Source organism: Brassica rapa, chromosome A03 (genome assembly GCF_000309985.2).
Source record: "Brassica rapa cultivar Chiifu-401-42 chromosome A03, CAAS_Brap_v3.01, whole genome shotgun sequence".
NCBI lineage: Eukaryota > Viridiplantae > Streptophyta > Magnoliopsida > Brassicales > Brassicaceae > Brassica > Brassica rapa.
The window spans coordinates 26,205,664-26,224,811 of NC_024797.2; the positions used below are offsets into that span (position 1 = coordinate 26,205,664).

General features: G+C 40.6%; 3 protein-coding genes across 3 annotated transcripts; all 3 read right to left on the reverse strand.

The window, feature by feature from the left end:
- Positions 1–5,912: 5,912 nt before the first annotated feature.
- On the reverse strand, positions 5,913–6,591 carry LOC103861757 (putative cysteine-rich receptor-like protein kinase 12). Its single transcript, XM_033287410.1, has 3 exons — positions 6,503–6,591; positions 6,266–6,422; positions 5,913–6,191 (listed from the first exon to the last, which is right to left on the reverse strand). The coding sequence occupies exons 1-3, from the start codon at positions 6,589–6,591 to the stop codon at positions 5,913–5,915; spliced, it is 525 nt and encodes a 174-aa protein (XP_033143301.1).
- A 597-nt stretch (positions 6,592–7,188) lies between these two features.
- On the reverse strand, positions 7,189–10,226 carry LOC103861375 (cysteine-rich receptor-like protein kinase 11). Its single transcript, XM_009139077.3, has 7 exons — positions 9,395–10,226; positions 8,952–9,083; positions 8,702–8,823; positions 8,391–8,604; positions 8,054–8,291; positions 7,814–7,967; positions 7,189–7,721 (listed from the first exon to the last, which is right to left on the reverse strand). The coding sequence occupies exons 1-7, from the start codon at positions 10,224–10,226 to the stop codon at positions 7,389–7,391; spliced, it is 2,025 nt and encodes a 674-aa protein (XP_009137325.1). The 3' UTR covers positions 7,189–7,388.
- Positions 10,227–15,798: 5,572 nt separating this feature from the next.
- LOC103861376 (cysteine-rich receptor-like protein kinase 17) lies at positions 15,799–18,724 on the reverse strand. Its single transcript, XM_009139078.3, has 7 exons — positions 17,638–18,724; positions 17,417–17,542; positions 17,223–17,323; positions 16,921–17,131; positions 16,599–16,836; positions 16,366–16,519; positions 15,799–16,267 (listed from the first exon to the last, which is right to left on the reverse strand). The coding sequence occupies exons 1-7, from the start codon at positions 18,479–18,481 to the stop codon at positions 15,935–15,937; spliced, it is 2,007 nt and encodes a 668-aa protein (XP_009137326.1). The 5' UTR covers positions 18,482–18,724; the 3' UTR covers positions 15,799–15,934.
- Between the last annotated feature and the right edge of the window lie 424 nt (positions 18,725–19,148).

Below are 19,148 nucleotides of genomic sequence, written 5' to 3' on the forward strand. Positions count from 1 at the left end.
TAGTATTTTTTAATTAAGGAAACAAAATAACTTCCCAAATTATATAATGTTTTTAAAATAAAAAATAAAAGATTAAATAAATAAAAATAACAATAGTTCTAAAAAGAGATTATTTAAAAAAAAAATATTTGTTTTTAAGATTTAAAGTTTAGTGTTTAAGATTTATAATTTAGAATTTATCCAAATGTTTAGTGTTTTTCCAAGGGTTTAGGGTTTACCTAAGGGTTTAAGGTTTACCCAAGGGTTTAGGGTTTTCCCAAGGATTTAGGGTTTAGGATTAGAGTTTAGGGTTTAGTGTTTTGTTGACAACATGTTTAGTGTTTTTCCAAGGATTTAGGGTTTACCCAAAGGTTTAGAGTTTAGGATATGAGTTTAGGGTTTAGTATTAGAGTTTAGGGTTTAGTGTTTTGTTGACAATATTTTTTTTTTTGAATTTGTTTTTTATATATTATTTTTATTTATTTTTAAATTTTATTTTGAAAAGATAATATAATTTGCCAAGTTATTTGGTTTCTTTAATTAAAAGATACTAAATCTAAACTGACAATTTTCTATTGGTTGGTAAAGCTAAAGGTTCACCCTAGGGGGTGAACCCAAGAATAACTCAAATTATATTCATTAGAAGTTCCAATGACCCAAGGGAGCATATTTAACGAGGATAGAGGTCGGTGATAGTTATTTCATTAATGCTCTGAGAATATGAACTGATTGTGATACAGCGAAACTCAATGATCAATATAGATTTCGTATAACTCGATCCAAAGTAAGAATTACAAAGAATCGATCTCACCACGCCAAGAGCTTACTAGTAGAAACAGCTCAATAACGATGATAAGAAAACCTCACAAACTCTCAGAGAAAAGACTCAAGAAAAGTTTACTCCAAAATATCTGATGATCTCCAAATGATTCCTCCTCTCCTCCCTTTATTCTTCTTCTTCTTCGTTTCTGTAACAAACTCCAACCGAATCTTCAACAACTCCAATCTCCACTCTACATGTGTCCCCGTCTTTAGTCTTCTTATTAGTTAACACGTGTCCTCTTCTTTTCCTATATCAAATCCTCCCCAACGAAAGAACCTTGACCTCAAGGTTCAAAAGCAGGGAACTTCTTCTGCAAATCAAAAAGAAACTCCCAAGTAGCTTCTTCTTCTCCCAAATTCATCCATTTGACTAACACTTTTGTCGCAGCTCTACCCTGCCTCTTCACCATTTTCCTCTCCAATATCTTCTCCGGTTGCTTCTGTAAGACGTCTGAGATAACTGTTGGCAAATGATGAGTGGTATGAACATGACCCACCAAAACCTTCAGCTGAGAAACATGGAAGACCGGATGAATTAAAGATGTTGGAGGTAACTCTAGCTTGTAAGCGACTGCTCCACAACGGTCCAGTATCTTATAAGGACCGTAGAACTTCGGTGCCAGCTTGTTATTTGAGCGCATCACAGTTGATTGTTGTCGATAAGGCTGCAGCTTCACATAGACATAGTCCCCAATCTCAAAGCTTCTCTCTGTTCTATGTAAATCCGCATTCTGTTTCATACGATGTTGAGCTCTCAGAAGATGAAACTGTAACAACAAGATCATGTCTTCGCGTTCCTGAAGAGATTTAGCAACAACTTCGACCTTTGATTCCCCCGGAAGGTAAGGTAAATGCAAAGGAGGAGGTCGACCATACACTGCCTCAAATGGCGTTGTCTGTGTAGCTGTGTGAAAAGTCGTATTGTACCAGAACTCAGCCAAAGGCAGCCATTTGCTCCATAAGTGTGGTCTCTCACTCGTCATACAACGTAAGTAACTCTCCAAGCAGCGATTAACCACTTCTGTTTGGCCATCACTCTGAGGATGGTATGCTGATGAGTAATTAAGAGACACGCCGTGTAAAGCAAATAATTCTCTCCAAAAGTCACTGAGAAAGATGGTGTCTCTGTCACTCACAATGGATTGAGGAAATCCATGTAACTTGTAGACTGTATCCAAGAAAGCTTGAGCAACAGAGGCGGCTGTATAAGGATGACTGAGCGCCATAAAGTGAGCAGCCTTACTCAACCTATCAACGACCACAAGGATAACAGTCTTGCCAAAGGAATTAGGAAGTCCATCAATGAAGTCCATTGAGATATCGGCCCAGACAGCAGTCGGTATTGGTAATGGTTGTTCCAATCCCGGTAATGCCACAGTCTCATATTTGCACTGTTGACAGACAGAACAACTTCGTATAAAGCTTTGAATGTCCTTACTCATACCTTTCCAGTAAAAAAGGCTTTTAACCCTTTGATGTGTTGCATCCCTTCCTGAATGTCCACTGCTACTAGACCCATGTAACCACTCCAGTATTTTATTCCTCAATTCAATTACTGCAGGAACCACCAGTTTGCTTTTCCTCCTCAATATGTCCTGCCTCCAAGTAAAATGCTTCTTTGCATCACCATTTTGCTTTAATGCCTCAATTATCTCCATGATTTGTCTATCCTCCGTGTAACATCGCTTGATCTCTGTCATCAAATCACACTCAAGAACTGACAACGCCATACTCAAAACCTCAGAACCCTCCACTCGAGACAAAGCATCCGCAGCAAGGTTATCTTTACCTTGACGATACTGGATTTCGTAGTCAAACTCAAGTAGTTTTGGTAACCATTGTTGCTGTATAGGAGTGTTGAGGCGCTGTTCCAATAAGTACTTCAGACTCCTCTGATCAGTGCGTATAATGAAATGACCATGAAGCAAGTAATGCCTCCACTTTTGTACCGCAAACACCACAGCCAACAATTATTTCTCATAAATGGAAAGATGAGCTTGCTTCCCCTTCAAGTGTCTGCTTATGTAAGATATAGGATGCCCCTCCTGCATTAACACTGCACCGATTCCACTCCCAGAAGCATCAGTTTCCACCACAAATTGCTTGTTGAAGTCTGGTAAAGCAAGAACTGGTGCTTCACATAATGCTATCTTCAAGTCATCAAATGCAGAATGCGCTTCCTCTGACCAGCAAAATGAATCTTTCTTCGTCAATACTGTCAATGGTCTTGCAATGCCTCCAAATCCTCTCACAAACTTGCGATAATATCCTGCCAAGCCTAAAAAACCCCGCAATTGTTTCAGACTTGTAGGTTGAGGCCATTCTTTAACCGCTTTAACCTTGTTAGGATCAGTGGAAACCCCCCTAGCTTCAATAAAATGGCCTAGATATTCAACCCTCGTTGTAGCAAAGTCACACTTGCTTCTCTTCGCATATAACTTGTTCTGTCTCATGACTTCAAACACCTGAGCCAGATGCAGAATATGCTCTTCTACAGACGCACTATAGAGCAAGATATCATCGAAAAAAATAAGCACAAACTTCCTCAAGAATGGCTTAAAGACTGTGTTCATCAGGTTCTGAAATGTGGCTGGAGCATTTGTGAGACCAAAAGGCATTACAAGATACTCATAATGGCCACTATGAGTTTTAAAAGCAGTCTTGTGAATGTCTCCTGAGTTCATTCTCACCTGATGATAGCCAGCTCGCAAATCGATTTTAGAATAGACTGAAGACCCTCCCAATTCATCCATCAAGTCCTCAATAAGTGGAATTGGAAAGCGATCCTTAATTGTCATGCTGTTGAGGTTTCTATAATCAACACACAACCTCCAAGAATTGTCTTTCTTCTTGACCAATACCACAGGTGAAGCATAAGGACTAGAGCTAGATTGAATTGTTCCTGCATCCAACAGACTTTGAACCATCTTATCAATCTCTGTCTTCTGGTACAATGCGTATCTGTATGGGCGTTGGTTAACCGGATTAGATCCTTCCAAAAGAGGAATTTTGTGGTCATGACCATTTCTGTTTGGAGGAAGATCTTTCGGTTCTTCAAACAAATCCTCATACTTATGCAGCAATTCTTCCAAACCAGGACAACTCTGCTTCTCACTACCCGTACTCAAGGTATAAAGTTCTGGTACTTTCTCATCTTCTTCTTTCCGTTGTACATAGATCATAGAGATGTTAGCATTGTCGTCTCTCAGCTTCAACTTATCAGCCAGAATCTCTTTGATCCCTGCATCCTTAATGCCATGTAACACCACTCGCTTGTTAAGATAACGAAACTGCATTTCCAGTTGCAGAAAATCCCAAGTTATGGGACCTAAAAGCGATAACCATTGAACACCCAGAACCACATCACAATTTCCTAAAGGAATGAGCATCATATCCTGTTGAAATGTAGAATTCTGGAAAGTCCATTGAAATTGATCAACCCGACCTTGTACTGTGAGTTTTCCCCCATCTGCAACCGCGACTTTCTTCATCTTAGGTGGTTGAATGTCACAGTTTAGCTTCTTGGCAATCTCAGGGTCCATAAAGTTATGTGTAGACCCTGAGTCAATGAGAATATACAGAACTCTCTTGTTATGAATGCCACGGACTTTCATTGTTCTGTAATTCTCAGTGATACCGGCCACTGCACTCACTGAAATATGAGCCACATCTCTCTCCATATCTTCCTGTGTACCACCTTCTTCGGTCTCATAAAACTCTTCATTATCATCAATCTCCAAAGTGTAGAGTTGCGTTTTCTTATGCTTCAAGTAATGTCCCGGGGTGTACTTCTCATCACAGTAATAGCACAATCCTTTCGACCTTCTATCACTCATCTCTTCCTGAGAAAGAAACTTCTTTGGTTGTCCTATCATTTCGTTAGCCTTAACAACGCCGCCCTCATCAACCTTCTTCAACTCATAAGGTTTTGGTAACAACCCTTTCGCCGTATTAGTGTTATTATTAGTCTTCCAACTCGAAGTATTCTTGCGTGGGTGGGCTGTTTCATAGAGTCTCCCTAACACCAAGCACTCACGCACAGACTTTGGTTGAAACATCCTGATATGCATCTGTGTATCAGTGTTCAACCCTGCAAGGTAAGCACTAACCAAGTAGCTCTCACTCATCTTCACTCTGTTGCGGATCAGCTCAAATTTAGCATGATAATCGCTAATCCCTGCTGTTTCCTGCAACTTCTTCAAATCTGCAATAGGATCATCAAGCACATCTTCGAATCTCTCCTTCAATAACACCTTGTATTGATCCCAATTTTCAATCACATAAGCATCTTGTTCGGATTGAGCTAATGACTGATGCCAAGCTGCGGCCATTTGATCATAGTGAATTGATGCTAAACGAACGCGTAACTCCATCGGTGTGTTATCAATTCCAAAGAATTCCTCAACCTTAAACAGCCACTCCTTCACGTTTTCACCGTTGAATCGCGGAAAATCAACTTTGGCCAATCGCGTCATTCCGGCGTATGTAGGCGGTAAGCCTTGCCGGTGATGTCGAAAATACTCCGTCGCATGATTTCCGCTTGTCGAAGCATTCATCGGATTGTTGCTCGTCATTAACTTGAATGCCTCGATCATTTCTTGCACGCTTTCGTCAGTCCTCGCCGATCGTTCGATCTGAGTCTCGATCGCCTTCTCCAATGCCTCAAAGCGACTCGAAATCGCGCCGTCTGTCTCACGCGCCACCGTGTTCTTCAACTGAGCTTGAGCTCTAGTTTCCGCCATTGATTCCGAGGTTCGAATGGTCTCTGATACCTTTGATACAGCGAAACTCAATGATCAATATAGATTTCGTATAACTCGATCCAAAGTAAGAATTACAAAGAATCGATCTCACCACGCCAAGAGCTTACTAGTAGAAACAGCTCAATAACGATGATAAGAAAACCTCACAAACTCTCAGAGAAAAGAATCAAGAAAAGTTTACTCCAAAATATCTGATGATCTCCAAATGATTCCTCCTCTCCTCCCTTTATTCTTCTTCTTCTTCGTTTCTGTAACAAACTCCAACCGAATCTTCAACAACTCCACTCTACACGTGTCCCCGTCTTTAGTCTTCTTATTAGTTAACACGTGTCCTCTTCTTTTCCTATATCAGATTGTAGATTGGCTCGACTCAAGTTCCTCCAAACCTTGTTTCTGGTTGCGTCTATTTTGAAGGAAGAATCCAGGTGGTTGAGGAACAGGCAAGATGAGGGTATTGCTAGTGAGCATCAACGTGATTGTCGACAAGTTGGGACGATCTGTTGGATCTTCCTGAACACATAGGAGCGCAATGTGGATGCATCTTGTCACTTCCTCCATCTGATAATTCTCTACAATGTTTGGATCAACTAGCTCTAATGGTGACCTGTTTTTCCAAAGCTTCCAAGCCTGTAACAAAATGTTATGATCAGTCAAATTTCCATCGTAGGTTAATTTTGTTGTTGTTCAGTTTAGGTACTAACTTGGGTGACGAAATTCTCAGCTGTTGCATCTGACGTCTGGTGGAAGCTGCTGTTCTTCCTGCCAGATATAATCTCAAGAACTAAGACGCCGAAGCTATGCACATCAGATTTCATTGAGAATTGGCCATGAATCAGATATTCCGGGGGCATGTAACCACTGCAAGATTAAATTTATATTGGTCAAGAAAAATTGTTGAAACTTCATTTCATAAGCCATCAAGGGTAAAAAGTATTTACTGTGTCCCAACTATCCTGCTTGTATTAGCTCCACTTTGGTCCATACCAAAGATCCTTGCCATCCCAAAATCAGCAATCTTTGGGATCATCTCAGCATCCAAAAGGATATTACTCGCTTTGAGATCACGACGTATGATAGTAAGCCGTGAATCTTGATGAAGATAAATAATTTCTCGAGTGATTCCCCCGATAATGTTGTATCGTTTCTTCCAGTGTAACTGTCTTTTCTTTGTGGGGTCTGCACATTCAAAAGTAATTAGATACTCATAAAATATATTCAGAGAAATATGATGGATATAATCCATGAATCTATACATAAATATATGCTTTTTCCACATACGGAAGAGGAAATAGTCGAGGCTTTTGTCGGCCACAAACTCATAAACAAGATTTTTTTCTGCCCCTTCAAGACAATACCCAAGAAGCGCCTAACAAGATTTCTATGCTGAATTTTTGCGACAACAACAACCTCGTTCTTGAACTCTTGTGCACCTTGTTATTGATTTGAAACAAAGCACAATATTTTGGTAGCCGGACGCATTTGGTATAATTTTCGAAGACATAACTTCAAAAAGTGAAACAAATAAATGAAAATGGGGTAACGGACATACCGTTGATTTTATAGCTGAGTTTAAGTCCAATTAGGGCTGAAAAACAGAGCTTATGGACATCGTTTGACCAGCCAATGGGTAAATAAGTTGGAGTACCCTTAATCATTAGCTAAAAACTTCCAAAATTCAAATTACAAAACTTGATTACAAATTTACAATCACACAGAATAAAAGTGAGAGGGACGTCTAATCTGAGAAAGAAAACGCAGGGAGATTCAAGTTCTAGCACCGCAACAAGGACTTCAGAAGTATTAAAAGGACATCAAGATTGATCTTCAACGAGGATTTAACTCACTAATGGTTTCATCGTTGATAGAGAAAGGAACAAATTTTCCAGTAGATTGACCTGACTCCAAATCTTCAGCTGATAAGTCTTGATCACGTGTGCTTTTGAAAAAAAATCCAGGTTGGTGAGGCACAGGTAAGGTAACTGTGTTACTAGTGAGCATCAAAATGATTGTCGACAAAGTTGGACGATCCATAGGATTTTCTTGAACACATAACAATGCGATATGGATGCATCTGGTAACTTCACTGCTGTCACAAGTCTTTCTAACAGTTGGATCCACAAGTTCTAACGGTGAGCCATTTCTCCAAAGCTTCCATGCCTACACAAGGATAGATCGATTAAATACGTTGAAACCTGAAACCTGATCGTAATTACAAGAATATTGTTTGATGTTTCTGTTTGTATACTTACAGATGTGACCAAGTTGCTATCGTTACTATCTGTTTCGTGGAAGCTGCTATTCCTCTTTCCAATAACAATCTCCAAAACTAAGACCCCAAAGCTATATACATCGGATTTTGTGGAGAACTGGCCATGCATTGCATACTCGGGAGCCATATAACCGCTGAAACATATATAGAGTGAACTTGAGCATATAGATGACAATCAAAGACTTCAATTCATAGGATCTCAAAGGGGAAGAGAAATTACTATGTTCCAACTATTCTGCTTGTATTTTCAAGGGCTTGGCCAACCATAGTAATCCTGGCCATGCCAAAACCCGTAATTTTCGGGTTCATATCTGCATCTAAAAGAATGTTACTGGCTTTAAGGTCACGGTGTATGATTATAAGCCGTGAATCTTGATGAAGATATAAAATTCCTCGAGCAATCCCTGAAATGATCTTGTATCTCATTGTCCAATCCAACTGACCTTGCTTTGTAGGGTCTACACATCCATGCATACGCATAAAGCACACAGTTTTCAAGAATATCTATATCATTATGATTCTGATCAAATATAGTAGTAGTATTGACCGCAACCTACCAAAAAGTAGATAATCAAGGCTATTGTTAGGAACAAACTCGTAGACTATAATCTTTTCTTCCGGCTCCGAACAACACCCAAGAACCTTAACAAGATTTCTATGCTGAAGCTTTGCAACAACAAGAACCTCGTTCTTGAACTCTAGTAGTGCACATTGTCCTGATGTTTTGGACAGTCTCTTCACAGCAACTTCAGTTCCGTTTGGAAGTATACCCTAATGAAATTGACATTTTTACAAACCCATATTGATTCAATGTTTCAAACTTTCCAGTGAAGTAACAGAAAAAGAAGTTGAACAAACTTAACTATACCTTGTACACTTCACCGAATCCACCTTGACCTAGCCTGTTACTCCTTGAAAAGTTATCTGTTGCAGCTTCAACAGTCTTAAAATCGAATTGTAATGAATGTGTAGTTGAGATATCATCACCAGCTGCACAGCAAAAAGTTTAATAATATTATTAAGCTGAAAGAAATTCACTTCTCTTGTCGAGCCAGAAAAAGATCAACAAAGTGAACAAAGGTTCATGGACATTGAGCAGATACCAACGATAAACTCACATTGAAAATCATCTTCTTGGTGCGATTTTCTCCTCCGGTAAAAAACAAACGCAAGAGCGAGCAGCACCAAGACGATGACAATGATCGCAGCCACAATTCCAACGATAGCTCCCACTGAAAGGGAATCGCCATCTACGCAGTCAACAGCCACCAGTGTATAAGAATATTACACCAAAGTGAAATAACATCAAAATTTACAATTTCTTCGTCTCTTCTTTTTATTCTTGACAAATCACTTTTCTCATTTATTTACCGAAATTATGATTACAATAAAAAAAATGAAACTTCGCTAAATTTTAATAGAAAAACCAAAAATAAAACAATTGTTTAAGAATTTTTTGAAAGTGTCACGTTTAATTTCTTTTTTTTTTTGAGGTTCCATACTTATCTAAACGTCACCCAATTTTTCCGACTTGATGTCTTTTTATATTCTTATGACATACCTTTCTTTGAAGCACCGTCTCCGTCGCCGGTAAAAGGTTGTGACGGAGGTGCTCCGGAGGAAATATTATCAAAAGCCCCTAAGAAGGGATAAAGATCCCACCGAAAGAAACAGCTCGGCCGCCTAGCAACGCCGCCTTGATTCCCACGGCAACACTGTTGGTACCTCCTAACATTTTCTCGGAGACAAGCTTCACAATTCCCCGGAGACAAATCCGGAGTACACTCCATCAACGCGTAAACTCGCTGAAACGTCGTCAACGACGTGACATCCGCTGCGTAGTACTTACCACTAGAAGACGATGAAGCTCCACTGCGTCCCGATGAGGCCGAATCTATCATCCGAGTCATAAACGCATCCCAAATTCTTTCGAGCTCAGACATGCTGATGGTGATGTTCCCAGTGTTGTATCTTAATGAGTTCGGCTCTAGATCCATCGTTCCGAAGAAGGAACTGTTCGCGTAGCGGACCATGCAGAGAGTTTCGGTGCCTGGCCATGAGAAAGCCTCTGTTTGGTTAGTACAGTTTTGTATCATCTTTGTCACTGCGTCAGTTATGCAGTCTGAGCAGTCCTTTGGTTTAGCTCCGGGGACGCACAAGCCCATCGCGTAGACTCGGTCTTGTTCTTGTCCGAACGAGGAGTTGTAGAAGAAACCGTCTCGACCCGTGACATTAGAGGCAAGAGACGAGAGGATGAGTCGACGGTTTGAGTCATACGTAGTGTTTGGTCTGAAAGTTCCCCCAGTGTTTCCGCAAATCTGTCCGGACACTGAGATGAAACTAAAGGTCACAAGGACGGATAAGAGAATTGGAAAGAGACTGATTCGACACATATTTCAAGTTTATGTTTAGTCTTTTGGTCTGCTAAATAGGTGAATGTTAAATAGGCGTAAACGATTTTTTTTTTTTTTGAAAGAGGGTTGATAGGCATATTAATATATGTTTTGGGCTTTGTCAAAAGTGGAGGCTCCAAAATATTTAATGAGACCAAGTGACCAACATTTGACTATAGTATTTTGGGAGACGGTTATTTGGGAAATCAAAGTTAGCGTTAGTTTAAATCGAATTATTTACATTAAAAATTGGAAGGTGTTAGAAGATGTTAACGTATGTTACGTGTTGTTCACTGGTGATTAGCATATTATAATGGACCGCAACCACATAAACAGTTTACTATTATCTAAACGTTTTAGGATGAAAGAGATCGACTACGAAATAGATTTGTTCAAGTGGCATTAATTTTGTTTGTTTTGACTGAGAAAACGACGTAATATTTTTTGTCAAGCGTGACGTAAATACACCAAAATCAGCCTGATTAGAATACACTGAATAATTCAGCAATTCTTATTTTGCGAATAAGATCAAGGTTTAGTCCACTATGGCTTATCGTTGCTTGTCATCCAAGGAACAAGTTCCAGGTCTAGTAAAAAAGCAGCTTGTTAACCTGGAGTGTGGTAACTCCGTGGAGTGTATTATCATTGACGTGAGAATATATATACAACACTTTAGATGGTTCTAGAGAGTATCTAAGTGTATCACAAAGATATTTACATATCTAATCATATCTAATCGTATATTCTCTAACACTCCCCCGCAGTCTTAGCGTCAGATGATCGGACGGTGAGACTGTTTCTGAAGTCCAAGAAGAGTGGAGAGGGGAGACCTTTTGTGAAAATATCAGCGAACTGTTGAGCAGAGGGGACATGGATAACCTTGACATGACCCATTTGAACCTTTTCACGGACGAAGTGTATATCGATCTCAACATGTTTAGTTCGTTGATGTTGAACCGGGTTGGAGGAGAGATATATGGCACTGACATTATCGCAGTAGACTATTGTGGCCCGGGAGATATGTATCTTCATTTCGAACAGAAGGTTGCGCAACCACGTAGCTTCGGACACGGCATTAGCGACGCCTCGATACTCAGCTTCAGCGCTGGACCGGGAGATTGTTTGCTGGCGTTTTGACGACCAGGCGACGAGGTTCTCACCGAGGAATACGCAATAACCGGAAGTGGAGCGACGAGTGGAGGGACAACCTGCCCAATCAGCATCCGAGTAAGCCGTAATGGAGAGAGACTGAGAGCGTGTCATCTTGATGCCGTGGGAGATAGTTCCTTTGACGTATCTCAAGATTCTTTTGAGCGCATGAAAATGAGCTTCTCGTGGATCATGCATAAAGAGACAGACCTGTTGAACCGCAAAAGCGATGTCAGGACGCGTGAATGTCAAGTACTGGAGTGCACCTGCGAGGCTCCGATAAAGAGTGGGATCAGAGACCGGTTTGCTGCCATCAGCGGAGAGCTTTTGTTTGGTGTCAACGGGAGTGAGACAGGGATTGCAGTTGGCCATGTTTGCACGGTGTAGGATGTCGGCTGCATAGTTTTGTTGATGTAGCATAAGGCCGTTGGCGTCTCTTTTGAGTGTAATGCCGAGAAAGTGATGGAGAGGACCTTGATCGGACATTTCAAACTCCGAGCTGAGACACTTGATAAGGTGGTGCAGGAGACTGGTAGATGAGGCAGTAAGAATGATATCATCTACGTATAGGAGCAAGTAGGCAAGGTCTGAGCCAGAGCAGAGTACGAACAATGAGTTGTCGGAGGTGCTCTGACGAAAACCAAGACGTCTGGCGTATGAGGCAAAGCGTGTGTTCCACGTTCGAGGAGCCTGCTTCAGTCCGTAGAGAGAGCGCTTCAAGAGGCAGACATGGTTGGGTTTACTCTTGTCGACGAAGCCGGGTGGTTGGTGCATGTAAACCGTCTCTTGAAGATCACCATTTAGGAATGCGTTTTTGGCGTCGAGTTGATGAAGTGGCCAGCCGCGTACGAGAGCGATGTGGATAACTGTGCGGATCGTTGCAGGTTTGACAACAGGGCTGAACGTCTCATCACAGTCTATGCCCGGTTGCTGCGACTTGCCATTGGCTATGAGACGAGACTTGTGGCATTTGAGGCTTCCATCTGCATTGAATTTATGCTTATATAGTCACATAGAACGCACAATGTTAGTATCTTTGGGACGAGGCACAAGAACCCACGTTCCCTTTTTAATATGAGCATCATGTTCTAAATTCATAGAACAATTCCATACTGGATCCTTTGCTGCCTGAACATGGGAGATAGGTAAAAGAGAGATAGAATTATCAGTGTGAAGACACATGGGAAGACGCGGTTTTATGATACCGCTTTTACCTCTAGTTACCATGGAATGAGTGTTTTGAGGAGCAGGAGGTGTAGCATCGATTTTTGGAGTGGGAGGCTGAGGTGAGAGAATGTGAGGCGATGGTGGTGGAGAAGGAGGTGGAGCTGTAGGAGTTGTTGTGGGTCGAATGATAGGAGAAGGAGTAATTAACGGAGTAGAGCAAGCTGTAGAATGAGTAGAAGGGAAGGAGAAGGGAAATACCATTTCATCGAACACGACGTGGCGAGAGAGTATGATTTGTTTGGTCTTGAGGCCGAGGCACCTATATCCACGATGGTCTTGAGGGTACCCGAGGAAGGCACATGGTGTGGATCGTTGCGCCAGTTTGTGCTTCGCTGTGGAGATGAGATTCGGGTAGCATAGGCAGCCAAACGTCTTGAGATGTTGATATGTTGGTTGCGTCTTGAACAGGCGTGTATGAGGAGCATCGTTGTTGATGGCTGTGGATGGAAGTATGTTGAGAAGATGAGCTGCTGTATGTAGAGCTTCAACCCAATACTCCAGAGTGGCAGATGCCTGAAATAACAACGTGCGAATCATGTTGTTAATGGTGCGAAGCATACGTTCGGCTTGTCCATTTTGTTGCGAAGTGTGCGGACAGGAGAACCAGAAGAGTGTGCCAGTTGATGCTAAGTGCTCCTTGAACAAACGGTTATCATACTCTCCGCCATTATCGCATTGAAGCGATTTTATTTGTCGGTTAAACTGAGTCTACACATAATTAGAGAAGTGCAAATATTTGCTCAAAGTTTCACTTTTTCGATGAAGCGGATAGACCCAAACAAAGTGAGAGTAATGATCAAGAAAGATAAAATAGTATTTCATCCCACTAATGCTAGAGATAGGAGATGTCCAAATGTCTGAATGGACTATTTCAAATGGAGAAGTAACAATAGTTTTAGAATCAAAAAATGGTAACCGAGTCCCCAAGCTGACACGCTTGACACAATGTTGTCAAGTCGGTTTTGGGAATGCTAGAAGAAAAAGAAGATAATATACGAGTAAGAATAGAGTTGTTGGGATGACCGAGTCTTTTGTGCCAGACAGAGCTATCCAGGGACGTGACGGAGAGAGCGGAATGAGAGAATGGTGGTGGAGAAGGCGTCACTTAATATAGAGGGCCTGAGCTATCACATCGGAGCAGTGTGTTCCGAGTCTGTAAGTTCTTTATACAAAAACCGAAAGGATCAAATTCAATGGCACAAAGGTTATCTGTAACAAACTTGTGGACTGATATGAGATTTTTAATGATAGCAGGACACACCAACACATTACGAAGAGTAAAAGCACGAGAAGGAGAAGCAATAATACCATGTCCTGTGTTCTTTACGGCAGCTAAGGAACCGTTACCGACGGTAACAGGAGGCATGGTGCTAGTATTAAAGAGGGATTGTAGGTTACCTGTGTTGCGGTGATATGTGTGGATGCTCCAGAATCCATATACCAGGCGTTGTCAGGCTCTTGCAAGGTCATCGTATTGAAGGCATGGTTGAGAGCAGCAGGGAGCTGTGTCATTTGTGGAGGAGCCGCCTGCTGAGCCATGTGTGCCTGATGAGAGGGTGTTGATGGGTGAGACCCTAGAATGCCAGAGTAGCCTGTGTTGCCAGGGCGTGGCTGGTGGTGCGTGAAGTGAGGAGAGTATGCATGATACGCCGGATATGGGTTGAAGGGAGGATAGACCGGAGGTGCTTGTTGGTAGTACCATGGTGAGGCGTAGGGATTCACATGTTGTTGTTGTTGCCAATTGTTAGAGGACCTGCCTCGTCCTCGAAAACGACCACCACCACGATTGCGGCCTTTGTTACCACGTCCAGAGTTGTTGAAGTTGTTGTTGGAGTTTTGTGGATTGCCGTCAGATCCGGCGTAGAGGACCGTTGGAGAAGAAGAAGTGTCATCGTGGCGAGCAGTTGGTTTCTGTTGTTTGGAGAGACGTGTCTCTTCCATCTGAAGCATCGATCGTGCTTCGAGGAGAGTCGGGAACGGTACCTTGTGCTGTACGACATTAAATGGAGTCGAACTTGTCAGAGAGACCATTCAAGAGGTGAGACACCAAGGCGCGTTCAGACACAGGGGCATCAATATTGGCAAGGAGAGCAGCAGTGGTTTTCATCTTTTGGCAAAACTCATGAACAGAGAGATCACGATGACCATTGTACGAAGCTCGTTTTCGAGTTGGAGTGCACGAGCTTCCTTATTATCGCGGAACAGGCTTTCGATGGAGAGCCATAGCTCGCGAGCAGTGGCGTTCTTCTTGAGAACGGTATCGATGATGGAGTCGGATATGGTTCCGTAGATCCACATCTTAACGAGTCCATCGCGCTCTTTCCACTCCTTTTCAGTTTCCGGAGTCGGGAGAGAAGAGCCGTCGAGATGTTGGACGACACCAAAGCTTACGCAATGTGTCTCAAAGAGCTCACGCCACTTGTCGTAGTTGAGTTTGCTCATGTCAAGAGTGATCGGGATGTAAGCTTTGATTTGCGATATCCCATAGGGCTTGTCATTCGCAGAAGCAAGGGCGGCCATGTTTGTGGAGAAGAAGAAAGAGGAGACCGAGATAGAGAAGCGGGAGAAGAGAGAAGGAAAGAGAGATAGAGAGAGCGGAGGCTGGATCGATCGTTTTAGCTTGGAGGCAAGGGTTTAGTGTCTGATACCATGTAAGTTTAGGAAATTCCGTGGAGTGTATTATCATTGACGTGAGAATATATATACAACACATTAGATGGTTCTAGAGAGTATCTAAGTGTATCACAAAGATATTTACATATCTAATTATATCTAATCGTATATTCTCTAACAGTAAGAGACTCCTCTGCTTTATTCGTGTTCTCTAAGGTTATATTTGTAAATTTTCTTTTTGTTATACAATACCAACTTTTTTATGGATTTTCGGCAAATTGACTCAAATTTTGTTTTACGCATGGACATAAAACAAGTGACACGCCTGTCACTCAGAGGAGAGAAGAATGGGAAGTTCAACAATTTGTTACAACTCTGGCTTGCTCATAGATGAGAAAGATAGATAATTAAACTATGTCACATCTATTGTACACAAGTTTTGAGATGAATAAATTTAATATTCATTGAAAAAAAGTAACACAATAAAACAGAGCCATATTAAGCTTCAGGGTCTTTCGGTTGCTTGTTTCCCAAGTTATGTATTATTTGTAAAGTTTCTCTATAACTAAACTTACTCTCCAAATTTTAATATCGAGTTTTATGCTAAATCAGTCAAACTGAAAGCGAACGTTCAAACTTTTACATATGTGGACATAAAACAAGTGACAAGCCTTTGTGGAAACTAGAAACAAGTAAACCAAACAGAACATCTTGACTATTCAACGAGGATTAACATCAGTGATTGTTGCTTCATCTACAGAACAAGTATAAGACTTGCTGCTCGATTGACTCGGGTCCAATCCCTGGGATGACGTGGTCGTTCCTGGCCTATTCCCGAAAAAAAATCCAGGCGGAAGAGGTACAGGCAGAGTAATAGAGCTGGTTGTGAGCATTTGGTGGATCGTTGACATTGTTGGACGATCTGCAGGATTTTCTTGAACACATAACAGTCCAATATGAATGTGTCTAATGACTTCATCAATGTTACAGTCTTCTTTGATACCAGGATCAATGAGGTCAGGCAATAATTTGTTCACCCAAAGTCTCCAAACCTGTAGAGGTTACACAATATATATTCAGAACTTTGATCATTTTTTAAGAGAATCAATCAAAGTTTGAGACTTCCACTATATTTGGTTATAGTACTCACATATGTGACTAAGTTGTTAACTAAACCATCAATCTGGCGGAAACTGCTATTCTTTTTACCACTAATGATCTCAAGAATCATTACTCCAAAGCTATATACATCTGATTTCATCGAGAATTGGCCATGTATCACATACTCAGGTGGCATGTAACCGCTGCAAAAATACGTTGGAATTAGCTGCAAAAGCGTATATTTATAGAAATTCACCAGGTCCAAATAAAGTATATACTCACAAGGTTCCAACTACTCTTGATGTATTGTCTACAGTTTGGTTCATTCCAAAGATCCTTGCCGTTCCGAAGTCAGCAATTTTTGGATTCATATCCGCATCTAATAGAATGTTACTAGCTTTAAGATCGCGGTGTATGATCTTGAGCCGTGAATCTTGATGAAGATATAAAATACCACGACTGATCCCACCGATGATGTTGTGTCTCATTGTCCAGTCCAACTGAACTCTCTTACTAGCGTCTGAATAGACATGCATAATCACAACTGGCTATGTATAAGAAGAAACAACAAAGGAAAACTATATATAATATATAAACAACTGACCGAAGAGGAAATAATCAAGGCTTTTGTTAGGAACAAACTCATAGACAAGTAACTTTTCTTCTCCTTGAAGTGAAAAGCCAAGAAGTCTAACAAGATTTCTATGCTGAAGCTTTGCAACAACAACAACCTCGTTCTTGAACTCTCTTTCACCTTGTCCTGCTGTTTTTGAAAGTCTCTTTACTGCAACTTCAGTTCCGTTCATGAGGATGCCCTTCGTAATTATTACAAATAAGACATAATCATTCATTTCATTATTTCCTCAAGAAAGAAGCAATATAGATGGCAAAACAGCTTATAAGTACCTTGTAAACCTCGCCAAATCCACCAGCACCAAGCTTGTTCACCTCAGAAAAATTGCTCGTCGCAGCTTCAATTGTCTTAAAACCAAATTGAACAGATTCCGCTTCATTTAAGACCAACAGTAAGCTCGTCAAAAAAAAATTCCTAAGCAACAATGAGATTCTTTATGATTACAATACCAATTTAAGCAACTCACTTGAAAGTTGTATATCTTGCTTTTTCTTTCTCCTCTTGAACATAAACATGCCTACATAAATCAATACTATGATAACAACAATAACTACAACTATCGCTGCGATAACTCCTCGAGAGACATTTTTATCTGCACAAAAAAAAAACATTACACAAAAAAAAAATACATTAACACAACGAAAAACAAAACAAAACTGCTCTGGCATTGTTTTTAAAATGACTTGCCTTTTTTGGTTATATCAGTCAGATTAGGTACAGAAGGACTGTTTGAAAGCGCAGGTGGATCATTAATATGATCAAAAGCACCAGAGAAATTATACAATTCCCACCGGAAAAAGCAACTTGGCCGCAACATAATGACACCTCTCTTCCCATGATACAATTTCTTATAGTAATCAACGCTTGTCTCTAAACAAAGACTACAATCCTCTGAAGAAATATCTGGAGTGCATTGCATCAACACCAATATGTTGCCGTAAACCGGCACTGGAGCTACATCCTTTGCATAGTATTTACTAGACAATGATAAAGAAGTAGATGAATTGTTTCTCACCGAGGAAGAAACTCTAGTGATCATAGGAAGCACTAACCCGTCCCACACACTATCAAACTCCTTCTGGTTTTCTTTTCTTACGTCCATTACATTATGAAACGGTGTAATAGGCTCCAAGGCGAGGACCCCATAGAGGGACTTACTAGAGTAGCGAACAAGGCAAAGGAACTCGTCACCTGACCACACGAAACCATCTGTTTGGTTCAAACAGGTACTTAGTAAACTATCTGAGGCGTCCTGGATACAGTCGGAGCAAGCCTGTGGTTCAGCACCTGGAGCGCACATCCCCAAGGTGTAAACTCTGTCCAGACCTACCCCGATGGAGCCGTTGAAGTAGCCGGCGTGAGCCGTGACGTTAGAAGCAAGAGTAGAGTTGATGAGAAGGCGGTTCTTCTCATATGTACTATTGGGTTTGAAAGTCCCAGCAGCCTCATCACAAGTTTGTGCAGATACAAAAATGGGACTGAAGCTTATGAGTATGAAGCAGAGGATTGATACAGAGCTCTTCTTTCCCATTTTTTTTCTTCTTTAAATAATAATAATTCAGATCGTTTGTGTGTTTTGGAATGTGTGGATCTTATCAGTTTGTCCTGAACTTTGAATATTACCCTCACTGACAACGCGCTATACTACTTTTTTTTCTTTCTGCTAGTAAAATACAACACGCAGGACTACAAGATTGACTCACTGTAGATTTATGTCGGTGACTTCTCCCACTAATATTATATTAGGGTTCTGGTTAGAGTGAATTACGTCAAAAAGTTAGCAAGACTAACATTTAACATATATTATTGCAACAAAATAGATGTGGAAACAATTTCCTTAAATAACATCTAATCTTCTATTCGTCAAAAAGTGACAACTTTGAATTTATTGGGACAAAAATGTGACTACTCTGAATTTTTGTGGGAGACTTGTCAAAAAATTATATATTTGAGTTGAAATGAATCTCGAATACCTAAATATAAAAATAAAAATATTTTTGTTTAATAATAAATAGTTATGGTAAATTTGTGAAGTATATAACAGATTAATCATAAGAAATTAATTTACGAATCATATTACAAAAGGTATTCGAATAAAAATAATATAATCACTAATACCATTATAAAAACTAAATAGTAATATTTTTTAAAAATCTTAATTAGTTTGGATGATATTTTTATTTAAAAATTGTTTTAAT

Coding starts and splice junctions, on each gene's coding strand:
- LOC103861757 (XM_033287410.1), bottom strand. CDS start 6,591: ATGATCCCAAAGATTGCTGATTTTGGGATGGCAAGGATCTTTGGTATG. Junction 6,423..6,502: donor AGCAGGATAGTTGGGACACA/GTAAATACTTTT, acceptor TTAATCTTGCAG/TGGTTACATGCCCCCGGAAT. Junction 6,192..6,265: donor CTGAGAATTTCGTCACCCAA/GTTAGTACCTAA, acceptor ATTTTGTTACAG/GCTTGGAAGCTTTGGAAAAA.
- LOC103861376 (XM_009139078.3), bottom strand. CDS start 18,481: ATGGGAAAGAAGAGCTCTGTATCAATCCTCTGCTTCATACTCATAAGC. Junction 17,132..17,222: donor GATTTGGCGAGGTTTACAAG/GTACTTATAAGC, acceptor ATAATTACGAAG/GGCATCCTCATGAACGGAAC. Junction 16,268..16,365: donor TTAACAACTTAGTCACATAT/GTGAGTACTATA, acceptor TAACCTCTACAG/GTTTGGAGACTTTGGGTGAA.
- LOC103861375 (XM_009139077.3), bottom strand. CDS start 10,226: ATGTGTCGAATCAGTCTCTTTCCAATTCTCTTATCCGTCCTTGTGACC. Junction 9,084..9,394: donor AGACGGTGCTTCAAAGAAAG/GTATGTCATAAG, acceptor TTGACTGCGTAG/ATGGCGATTCCCTTTCAGTG. Junction 7,722..7,813: donor ATAGCAACTTGGTCACATCT/GTAAGTATACAA, acceptor ATCCTTGTGTAG/GCATGGAAGCTTTGGAGAAA.